Raw genomic sequence first — 12266 nt, forward strand, 5'->3', positions numbered from 1 at the left:
GCCATCTGCTGGATGAATAATGAAGCAACATGACATAAATATTCTGTTAAAAAAAAGAGACATCTGACCTACCAGAACATGGGCATACAATCCTATTGTCATTATTATATGTATATATATGTATATGTAAACTAACCTGTGCTCCACTTCTTATTGTTTTGTGTAAGTGCCTATTTAGAATTAGGTTTAATGACATCTAAGCATAAAACATTTAAATAATAAATAACACTCAACAAGGTGTCCTGACAGAAAAGCAATACCACACAAAGAAATACCCTATGACAGAAGCAATATGGATAATGGCGAGGAATGCCATGGAGCAAATCAGACACCTCACCCCCAAAATCATGCAATGTGTTTATTTCATGTATAACAGCCTGAGGTAGTAGACTTGTCAAACTCAAACATTTACAAAAATATTATTTTTTTTAAAGAACAAAGAGTAATTTAAACAATGTACTTTATTGCACTTTTAATAGGCTACTAACAGGCACAATAATCAATTACCAACGAGTTTAATTAATCCCTTTTATAAACAAGTGAACTTTCAAGTAAACTAATTCTAATGAGCCAACCGAGTCAGATTTGTCTCAATCCTGCCTGCATTAATTAGTTGTCGTTCAAATATCCACCAGCCGTTAATTAAATGCTGTTCAATCCAATTATTCAACATATTTAAGTTTACAATCATATGTAGCCTATAAATAAATAAAATTAATAAATAAGGGGGGGGGAGGGGGAAGCACCCATCTGCATACTTGGGATTTTCTTAAATCCAGTCCATTTTATTCATATTAGACAGTTAAAGTACAACACCTTCCCAAAGTGCTGCACAAAAAGAGACTTGAAATATTTAAGCAATTAAGGACAAAGTAAAACATAAAGAAATTAATTAAAAGCAAAAAATAAGCTATAACAACACATGAGGATATACATGAGCACTTCATAATGCAACAAATTTAATCAAAATTCAGTAGGGTCTAATTTTGATAAGATTTGAATACTGGTGTATTCAGACAGTAAAGGAGAACAACGCTTGATTTTGTTTTACAAACCGCTTGTGGCGTTTAATAGACGCCTGATGTTGAGAACGCTATATGTTGTAAACGCCTGGTGGCGAATTTAAAGGCGTTTAATTAACACATAGTGACGATAAATCGTCAGCAGAATAAAGACGAATTGGGAACCCCGTTGACTTTCTATAGTTCTTCTTCAGCGTGCATTCGAGCAACGCCAGTACGTGATGACGCACTTGACCAACGCATGCGGTATAAATTCTTATTTTCTGACGTCAGCGCTCTCTTCCCTGCCTATGACCTAGTGAGGTGGGCAGCGTAAAATTTCCTGTCGCTTTTCTCCACCAAGAGAATCCAAAACCATCCGTCAAAATGGTGAGTCGTGAACGTTTCCCTGACTGCTTAAAGAGTTACTGAACACCTCAGATACCCGTAACATCAGTATTGGCGTTATTGTTTGAACATTTTTTTTTAAGGCTGGAGTGTGACTTAACAGATCGTATCCTCGGAACAAAATGGCAACCATTTTGTAATTCGTACCGCTTTGGCTTTAGCGCCACCAAGAACGTCGAAAGATGGTTATAACCCGTTGTTAAAACTTGATTATTATTATTATGTCAAGTCGAGGCCTTCGTTGCCTTCTTAATAACTCGTCGACCGACTCTCGTAACGCTTTAAATGTCAGGTGCCTCTGCGGCGATGGCTAAATTTGACAGATACGGCTTCTTGCGCTAACGTTAGCTCTTGTCCCAGCAAATTACCCCCTCATGTCCACATAAACGCAGCGGAGTAAGGATACGAGCGCTCTTTGAATATGTTATCCGCCGTGGGGTGAACACATTGTTCAAAATATGCTTTTGAAGTCGTCCCGGGCCGGACGGAAGAATTTGCCGGTATTTCGACTCCGCTAATGTTAGCATGTAGCACGGTCTCCATGTCTGTACACGTGGCCTATTCACGCCGACGTTATGCCGGGTTCTGCTGGGTCGATACGAACGAGTTACGAGTTTATTGTCGATTTCGCTCAAGAAATTGTGGTTACGGAAAGCGTATAGGGACAAACGCTAGAAAAGGGTTGTCATTTTTTTTAATTTTTTTTTTTTAGGCTAAACATAGACATCAATAATAACGTCATCGCTGATGATGGCGGACACTAAACGCCCAGGGTGGAAGTGCATACTGTTGCGTTTACCCTGCGTCAGCAACACTCAAGATAGCAGTGGGCACAGTTCGTGTCGGGTGAAATGCATACTATAGACATTAGGTACACATTGCAAATGACATGAATCTCAATAGCTGTGAATTAACAAGTAGAGGTAGAACATTTTCAACAATGTTCATTTTTTATTTTTTTTTATGTTGGTACTTGAGTACCTTGTTGCCACGTTGCTTGGCTAAATCATTTCATGTGTTGCCAGACAAGTTTCAGTTGTTCTCCCTGGGAATATAGGATGCCCCACTACATTTCAACTAAGATACTAAATATAATATAATGCCAATAGGGCCAGGCCCTTCCGTAGGGCAGGATCATATTGTATCTTGTGGTCAATTTGATTTTTTTATTTTTTTTTTAGCTCACCTTGAAAGAAAGCCACACTCCAAAAAAAAAAAAAAAATTCTCTCTCCTTACTCATCCTGCTTTTATCTGACTTTGTTCCCTCCAGGTGAACTTCACCGTCGACCAGATCCGTGTCATCATGGACAAGAAAGCCAACATCCGTAACATGTCTGTGATTGCGCACGTCGATCACGGAAAATCAACTTTGACAGATTCCCTGGTGTCGAAGGCTGGCATCATTGCCTCAGCTCGTGCTGGAGAGACCCGTTTCACAGACACGCGCAAAGATGAACAGGAACGTTGCATCACCATCAAGTCCACGTAATTATCTTGTTACTTTCAACGACAATTTTAACCCATGACTCATTCCCACAGTTAGATATTTTATTGAAAGACAGTGCAAAGCCCTCTCCAGGAGCAGCTTTACTGCAGAGTCTAGGTGGGGCTGAATTGAGCATGTTTTGTTTCATTACATTTAGCTGATGCTTTTATCCAAAGCGACTTACAACACACCATCCGGAGCAATTTTTTTTTTTAGGGTACAGTGTCTTGCTCAAGGACACTTAAGTATGTGGGCAGGAGGTACTGGAATTGAACCACCAACCTTCTGATTAGTGTGCAACCCACTCTACCAACTGAGCTACAGCCTCCCTCCCTGTTTCAGTAGTTCCTCACGACCTCTCGATCAACTAAAGCACTCTTAACTATTTTGTTGTTTTGTATTACACTGATTATTACAAAACCTTAGTTTTAAGAATGCCTATTATTTTTAGAGCACTGTGCTCTAAAATAACTACCATAAATTAAATGTTGTATTGTTAACTTTTCCAGTAATGAAGCAAAGAGGTAAAAACGTATCTTGTGGCACAGATTTGAAAATAATTCCTGTCTTTATGGCTAATTTATGTGTTGCCAACATGTCCAACCAGAATTGATAAACATGTTTTTTTAATGCCACTTATTGAAGGGTATACTTTTTCGGTATTCTATGTGCTAACATTTTCAATTGTATAATCCCAAAAAGCATAGTGTAAAATCATATTAAAATGAGAAATGCAACATTTGTTAAATCTGAGGTTGTTTGCCCGTGTTATACTTAAATAATATCCATTCGTTATGTCACATCGAGCTGAAGACATGTTGGTACGTGTTGAGCACAATGTTGAGGGGAAAAGTTGAACTTTTTTTTTTTGTTTAGTTGATCCTATTAAGGTTTGATTTATAATTTCCAAACAAATGTGTTTAATATATATTACTGGGTGGAGTACAGTTAATCTCAGTTAGTTTATTTTTATGTTTGCATGCATGTAAGCGTATTTCCTTACACTTGGTATTATACATGTATGTAGTTAGAAGTGTGTAATGTTATAAAATAGGGATTGACTGATTATTGGTGCTGATATTAAGCATTTTTACAATTATCGGTATCTGTACTTTTTCATTCATTAACCGATAAAACTAATTAAAACCGAGCTACTTTGGCTCTGATGCAGAGAGACTGTCTGTAGTCATCACTCTGCAGTGTTGAGTAATGGCCCGCCCACAGCTTTATCGTGAGTAATGGCCAATCAACGCTGACACGTTCTCAGCAGTTCAGGGGAGCTGTGTTTCAACGTAGAAGTTAAAAACAACACCGTTCGCTACACTTAAATCGACAAAAAACACCACCATCATGTCATATTTACTTGTAAGAGTTTAACGACACGTATTTAAATAAAGTTTGTCCCACCCCGTAGCGCCTCGTTATCCAGTGTTTCTCCTAACACTGTCTGGGGAGGGCAGCCCTGCAAACGGGACCTCCTGCCCTGCCAGAACCAAACAAGATATTTACTTAATCCCTGTGCTCCTGCTTCATTTGAGCTCAGTGAGAGTTGCTCATGCATTTTTATGTCACTGAAAGTCATGCTAATTTCTCTGCTGTTGCTCTTCTGTTCGCTCTCTGTGTATGAGGACGGGCAGTGTGTCACAGATGCAGAAGAGCTGCAGGTGAACGTTACTGGAGTTGATAAAAACTACATTCATTACGTGACTAAAAAAAAAAAAAAAGCCCAAAGTTTAGCTATCAATGAACAAACCCCAAAAATGTGTTTAAAATCATGTATCAAATATTCTGCTGGTGCTTCAATTGGGGATTTCTTTGTTTTTCCAATAAATACCCCACATTGCAAAATACCTTCATAATAACATTACATAGTGGTGGCATTTGTTTATTTAAAGTCCTTTGAATTAAGTTTTGTTTGAATTTATTCCAAATTTTGACAACGATTTTTATTTTTACTGTGACTGTATATCGGTTTATCGGTCTCCTTGATTACCAATAATCGGTATCGGCCCTGAAAATGCAATATCAGTCGACCCCTATTATAAAGTGCAACTTTAACACATTTAGGCTTGGTCTAACAACTTGTCCTCCCCTGCAGAGCCATCTCCTTGTTCTACGAGCTGGCTGAAAATGACTTGGCCTTCATTAAGCAGTCCAAGGATGGCTCTGGCTTCTTGATCAACCTGATCGACTCACCCGGGCACGTCGACTTCTCCTCTGAAGTGACTGCTGCTCTCCGTGTCACTGATGGAGCGCTTGTTGTGGTGGACTGCGTGTCTGGTAAGGACAGACCTGAATAATCTTCACAATTCATTGTGGGCACTTCAAATGAATTCTTCCATTTTCATTTGCAAATTTCAAGTGGACAAGTAAAAAAAAAAAAAAATTGGGCAACACTAGTCTAAATTAAAAGAATTGTGTCTGAGGGGTATCCCAAATATTTAAAAGTAAGTGGGCACGTGGCTACAAAGTTTCTGGGGCAGCTGTGTCATTTAAAGATTGGTCCACTCACAAAATCTGTGTGAAATCTGATTACTACCTTAAACTGCTATTCCATGAGTTAAGTTTTATCGTGGTGTGTCCCACCCAGGTGTCTGTGTGCAAACTGAGACAGTGCTCCGTCAGGCCATTGGTGAGCGTATCAAGCCAGTCCTGATGATGAACAAGATGGACCGTGCCTTGTTGGAGTTGCAGCTTGAACCTGAAGACCTGTACCAGACTTTCCAGCGTATTGTTGAGTCAGTCAATGTCATCATCTCCACCTATGGAGAGGATGAGACGGGACCTATGGGTTGCATCATGGTGAGTGTCACTGAACATTTTACGTGCAACCCACTTTCTTTTGTGTGTGGGGATCCACTAGTGCGCACTACACTGACAAAACTAATGAACCTCTGGTAGAACCAGGCTCACGTGTGGGGGGCAATATGCCCCAAACAGATGGGATGAGGGGGGAGCACATTTTTTGAAGAGCTTGGAAAACTTCGATGTTTTCCAAATTGTAATATTGATGCAGTAACAGTTGATTTTCACATTTTACAGTCAGATTGGGTCTGGAGCAGTACAATTCAGTCAACTGTGAAAGATCTACACTTTGAACCTCCGTTGACTTCCACAATAAGATGGCATCGGTAATTGTTCACATAATTTAGCTTAACATTTAATGTAAACTCTTAAAGGCACACATGCTGATGGAGTGGAGTGACACTCGACAGTCAACTCTCCCTTACTGCTAACATTACTGCACCAACACGTTCCTGTAGATACATGCTGCACAACATCAAGAGAATACGTCCTCTTCTCACTCAGAAGGCGGCGCAGGTTCTGGTCCAGGTTCTGGTCATCTCACGCCTAGACTGTTGTAACTCCTTCCTGGCAGGTCTACCTGTTAGTACCATTTGTCCTCTGCAGCTCATCCAGAATGCTGCAGCTCGACTGGTCTTTAACCTCCTTAAATTCACTCACACTACTCCGCTCCCTTCATTGGTTACCAGTAGCTGCCTGCATCCGTTTCCAAATATTGGTACTTGCGTACCACGCTGTGAACAGATCGGGTCCAGTCTGCATTCAGGACATGGTCAAACCTTACACCCCAGCCCGTTCACTCCGCTCTGCATCTACCAATCAGGTTGTTGCTCCCTCACTTTGAGCTAAACACTCAACCAAATCACGGCTGTTTGCTGTCCCGGCTCCTAAATGGTGGAATGAGCTCCCCAACGACATCAGGACAGCAGAAAGTCTATACATCTTCCGCCGCAAACTAAAAACACCTCTTCAGACTATACCTTGAATAGGAAAAGAAAAAGAAAAAAGAGTAGCACTTAAAATGGCACTTACTTATAGCACTTTGTAGTTTGGCTTTCTTGAAGATAATTGTACTTTCTTGATTGTTGTTCTGAATTTGTACCCTCTTGGTTGAAATGCACTTATTGTAAGTTGCTTTGGATAAAAGCGTCAGCTAAATGAAATGTAATGTGATGTTTCTCCTCTAGGTTGATCCAGTCATTGGTACCGTTGGCTTTGGATCTGGACTCCACGGCTGGGCTTTCACCCTGAAGCAGTTTGCTGAGATGTATGCAGCCAAGTTTGCTGCCAAGGGCAACACCCAGATGACATCAGATGAGCGCTGCAAGAAGGTGGAAGACATGATGAAGAAGCTGTGGGGTGATCGGTGCGTCTCAAAGACACAAAGCTTGATTCGGGGAACGGCTACAGTGGAACTGCACATAGAAACCATATGTGATTGATTTAGCTGTATCTATATTCATATTTACACCTCTTCTATTCTAGGTACTATGACACAGAAAATGGAAAGTTTGTCAAGACTGCTATTGGAGCTGACGGCAAGAAGTTCCCTCGCACCTTCTGTGCTCTTGTCCTGGATCCCATCTTCAAGGTAAAAAGATGTATTTTTTTATATATATATTATATGTATTTTATATATATTATTATTATTATATATATATTATATATATAATTTTGAGTTTTCAATACATTTCACTAAATGAAGTAGCTGCATTTAAGAACTAGATTTTGGAATTGTCATTCAGTGTTGGTCCTCCTCCCACTGAAAAATACACAACTGTTGCCCTCTATGCCTGCAAATGATGATTTTAACATTCTTCACTTTGACCTGATCCATCAGTGATGATAACCTTCAGCCTGAGCAGGCACTGAGTGCAGTGGTTGCCATGCTGGCTTCACTCACGATAAATTGAAGTCTTCTAATTCAATTGAACTTCCTTCTAGGTGTTTGATGCCATCATGAACTTCAAGAAAGATGAAGCTGCCAAACTGATCCAGAAGATGGACATCAAGCTAGATACTGAGGACAAGGACAAGGAGGGTAAGCCTCTGCTGAAGGCTGTGATGCGCCGCTGGCTGCCTGCTGGAGAAGCCCTTCTGCAAATGATCACCATTCACCTGCCTTCCCCTGTCACTGCCCAGAAGTACCGCTGTGAGCTGCTCTATGAAGGACCTGGAGACGATGAGGCTGCCATGGGTATGAAGCCGATATATTTTTGCAGTGTTTGCCTTGTGCACATGAATAAAAGTTTGGAGATACAGTGCAAGCTTAAGATCAGCAATTGCTCATGATGTTATCTGGAAGGGACAGAATCTCAAATATGGCTTCAATTGTAGTTTGTTCTCTGACTAATACTTACTGAATACATTGTTAACCAGGTATCAAGAACTGTGACTCCAAGGCTCCTCTGATGATGTACATCTCAAAGATGGTCCCCACCAGTGACAAGGGTCGCTTCTATGCATTTGGTCGCGTGTTCTCTGGATCTGTGTCCACTGGACTGAAAGTACGCATCATGGGACCAAACTTTGTCCCCGGAAAGAAAGACGACCTCTACTTGAAGCCGATTCAGAGGTGAGTTTCAACGTCAGTTGATCCGTTACGAGAGGTGAATATCTCGGCTATCGTTCACATCTGAATTGTCTCTCGTCTCTACCACCCTGCTCTTTGCCAGGACCATTTTGATGATGGGCCGTTACACTGAGCCCATTGAAGATGTGCCTTGTGGTAACATCGTCGGTCTGGTTGGAGTGGACCAGTTCCTTGTCAAGACCGGAACCATCACCACCTATGAGCAGGCACACAACATGAGAGTGATGAAATTCAGTGTCAGCCCTGTGGTGAGAGTTGCTGTGGAGGCCAAGAACCCTGCTGACTTGCCCAAGCTGGTGGAGGGATTGAAGCGTCTGTCAAAGTCTGATCCTATGGTGCAGTGCATCATTGAAGAGTCTGGAGAGCATATCGTCGCTGGAGCCGGAGAGCTGCATCTTGAGATCTGCCTGAAGGATCTGGAGGAGGATCACGCTTGCATTCCAATCAAGGTGATAAATTGAAGTTCTTGAATGATAGTCAGTGACTACGGCTTAATTAAAAAAAAAAAAAATTGAAATCGAAGTGACTGGAGTTGGATGTTGTTCAATACTTACTGCCTGCTTTTCTTTTTAGAAATCTGACCCAGTGGTGTCCTACAGAGAGACCGTCAGCGAAGAGTCAACCTTGATGTGTCTGTCAAAGTCACCCAACAAGCACAACCGTCTGTTCATGAAGGCTCGCCCCATGGAAGAAGGCCTTGCAGAAGACGTAGAGAAGGGTGATGTTGCTGCTCGTCAGGAGCTCAAGACCCGTGCCCGTTACCTTGCTGACAAGTATGAGTGGGATGTCGGTGAGGCCAGAAAGATCTGGAGCTTTGGACCTGACGGAACTGGTCCCAACCTGCTGGTGGATGTTACCAAGGGAGTGCAGTACCTTAATGAGATCAAGGACAGCGTTGTGGCAGGCTTCCAGTGGGCAGTCAAGGAGGTGAGAACCCAAACTATGCAAGAGAAAGTTCTGTTTCTACCCCTGTGATCAGTAAATATACTTGGGATTCACAAATTTTGTCTAAATGTTGTTTTTAGGGTGTCCTCTGTGAAGAGAACATGCGTGCCATCCGCTTCGACATCCACGATGTGACCCTGCACACAGATGCCATTCACCGTGGTGGTGGTCAGATCATCCCCACAGCCCGCAGAGCTCTGTATGCTTGTGAGCTCACAGCTGAACCCAGAATGATGGAGCCTGTCTACCTGGTGGAGATCCAGGTGAGTGACACCAGAGATACCTGATGAGTTTAGACCTGAAATTCTTTTTGCTTCCAAAACTTGTTCAACAAGTTAGCCACACCTTTTTGGTGTTTTGCACAGAGCAGGAGTTTGGGTCTAAAATATTTGTATTTGTCATTCATTAAGTTTTTACCGGAATTGCTGTTATATCCCACAGCAGACTTGCTTGTCTTTTCACAAACTTAAGTGTCAGTAGGACTGACTGTATTCTATCTACTCTGCAGTGCCCTGAGATTGCAATTGGTGGAATCTACGGTGTGTTGACCAGGAGACGTGGTCATGTGTTTGAGGAGTCCAGGGTCATGGGAACACCCATGTATGTTATCAAGGCCTACCTGCCTGTCATGGAGTCATTTGGTAAGTCCTCTTAACGACAAGAGAAACATTTGTTCTCAAGCCACTGCTGATTTTGTCACCTGATATTGATGTGCATTTAGATTTAGTCCTGCATGAATTTTGTCTACATATTTAGTGACCGTTGTAAGATTTAGTCAAAGACTGTGTTCCACTGGATGATTAGGTGTGAAATGGCGGTTTACATTTCCATACCAGACTGAAGTTGTAGATACATGGTTCTTATTTCACTGTGTTCTGCGCTGCTGTCTCTGTGTACAATACACTTCAGTGAGTGCATCACTGCAAAAAAAAAAAAAATCAGCTGAAAACACTTATCAAGTTGAGAAACTTGTCTTGTACCTCTCTACATAAAGACAATGGCTGTTGAGTACGAGCAGCATCGTGCATGTTTTTAACTCCTCAGTCAATTTTGCAACTGATGTGAATTTATGTCAACAACACACAGCCGTTGAAAGTTTTAAAGTTCAAAATTAGTTGACCAGAGGGGAAGACGCATGTTCTTTTTCCATTGTTTTTCTTTGTGATCCTCATAGCCAGAATATATTGGAGGCTTGCCGAGCAGGTATTGACTGTGTTGCTCTGTCTGTTCCCAGGTTTCACAGCTGACCTTCGTTCCAACACGGGTGGCCAGGCCTTCCCACAGTGCGTGTTTGACCATTGGCAGATCCTCCCTGGAAACCCACTGGACCCTACAAGCAAGCCCGGCATCGTTGTCCTTGATACACGTAAACGTAAGGGTCTCAAGGAAGGTGTTCCAGCCTTGGACAACTACCTGGACAAATTGTAAAAGCCTGGGCCCCATTTGGCTCTTGTCTCATTCCTCCATGCTCAATAAATTTTAAGTCTACATTGTGGGACCGGACTGTACAGAACACAGTGAGCACTAATGTTTGCCAAAAGGATCGACAATAATAAAGAAACGCCTACAAAAATTGTAAACGATAAATAAAAACAAAATAAAAACTTTTATGGTTCCGACTTTTTTGTTTTTTCTTTTTATAGGGGTGATCATGTGTTTTTTTTTCCCACACTTATTCTTAATCTGTGGTGTCGGTGAACAGATTTGAGATGGTAAAATTGCTCACGAGGCCTTGCATACAACATCTGTTCATGTGACAGTTACAATCAACCTGAAATTTGTTCTTGGGGTCCAGGCACTGAAAGAAACTCCTAATTTTTCACCCTTTTGAGTAAAAGAGCAGTTATTTTTCACATGTTTATGTATTTTTTTACAGTCTTGACACATTTTTCAATCTAACCTATTAAAAATTAGCTTTAAGCTGTTGCATTTTTTTTGCACAAGGTCAGAGGTAACCGCCTCTCATGATCTTCTATCTAGGGGAAAGATCAAAACAAATGTGTTTTTTTTTGTGTCATACAAGTAGCTGTGATCTCCAGTGTGTATTGTTTTATACAGAATAAAATATACTGTCCCCTCGCATGCTTTAATCTACTCCCTATTAAGTCTTCAAGTTAGGAAATTGAAAGCTTAAACATTCTATAAAATATTTGAATTTAAACATGTTTCAGAAATGTGTCACAATGTATCTACTTTGCTTATTCACTTTCTCAAATAGATGATAAATTGTATCTTTTTTTTTAAGATTACATGGAGAGAGAAAAAAAATATTACTACAAAAAGGATATCTTTCATAGTATGATAAACTAACTGGCTGTAATTCTTACTCAAGTTTCTGGTTCACTGCGACATGCCAGTCTTTCAAGAAATGGCTGGTATTGAATCGTTGCTTATGTATTGAATTGCATTTTAAGTGCAAATGTCCCCAGTGGGACATCTAGAAAAATGTATTAATATCAGTAATGGATGGAGAAGAATATCTGGTATGTTGTGCGCTCTTTATAGGACAGACAATCTTATTTCTTTTGTAAATTTCTATTTGGAATATTATGACTGATTTACAAAAAGTATCTCCACTTTTTGTTGAGCCATAAACTTTTACAAAAGAAAATCTGAAATAGTTATTTGAGGATGCTTCACGTTTAACTGAATATCCTAGTAATTATATCCAAATCCCTGTTCCTCCTAAAGTGAAGGAAGACTACTTCATATTGACTAATTCAATTGAAATGAATGTAGCTTAATAATGTGAACTTTTTGTAGTGATACAGAAACATCAGACCACTTTACATACTAAAGTGTTTTGGCTTGATTGGTTGAAACCAAAATAGTTGGTATAGTGAGCTTCTGATTTGATCATACAATATTTGACAGTGGAGTAACTTTTGTTTAACTGTATTCTTCTTTTGGGAATTTTTTTCATTAATAAAACCAGATTTTTCAGGATGACTCCAAACTTCATCTTACAAAGAAAGCTGTTGACTGTCTTTGCTGCTTTGAACTTTGTGGAAAGGAAAAATGACATGG

The 12266-nt window shown here is 40.6% G+C and overlaps 1 protein-coding gene and 1 non-coding gene across 2 annotated transcripts; both read left to right on the forward strand.

The window, feature by feature from the left end:
- Positions 1–1302: 1302 nt before the first annotated feature.
- On the forward strand, positions 1303–10858 carry LOC138198662 (elongation factor 2b-like). Its single transcript, XM_069150200.1, has 13 exons — positions 1303–1391; positions 2681–2895; positions 4995–5176; positions 5487–5698; positions 6889–7067; positions 7187–7292; positions 7646–7898; positions 8081–8276; positions 8377–8743; positions 8868–9221; positions 9320–9502; positions 9748–9880; positions 10474–10858. Exons 1-13 carry the CDS (start codon positions 1389–1391, stop codon positions 10665–10667), a joined length of 2577 nt encoding a protein of 858 aa, XP_069006301.1. The 5' UTR covers positions 1303–1388; the 3' UTR covers positions 10668–10858.
- Positions 7497–7564, forward strand: LOC138199143 (small nucleolar RNA SNORD37). Its single transcript, XR_011178317.1, has one exon. It is a non-coding gene; the product is annotated as a small nucleolar RNA SNORD37 (small nucleolar RNA).
- Positions 10859–12266: the final 1408 nt, after the last annotated feature.

The sequence above is a fragment of the Embiotoca jacksoni genome, unplaced genomic scaffold, assembly GCF_022577435.1.
Source record: "Embiotoca jacksoni isolate LCO1_2020_lvr unplaced genomic scaffold, fEmbJac1.0.p SCAF_16, whole genome shotgun sequence".
NCBI lineage: Eukaryota > Metazoa > Chordata > Actinopteri > Embiotocidae > Embiotoca > Embiotoca jacksoni.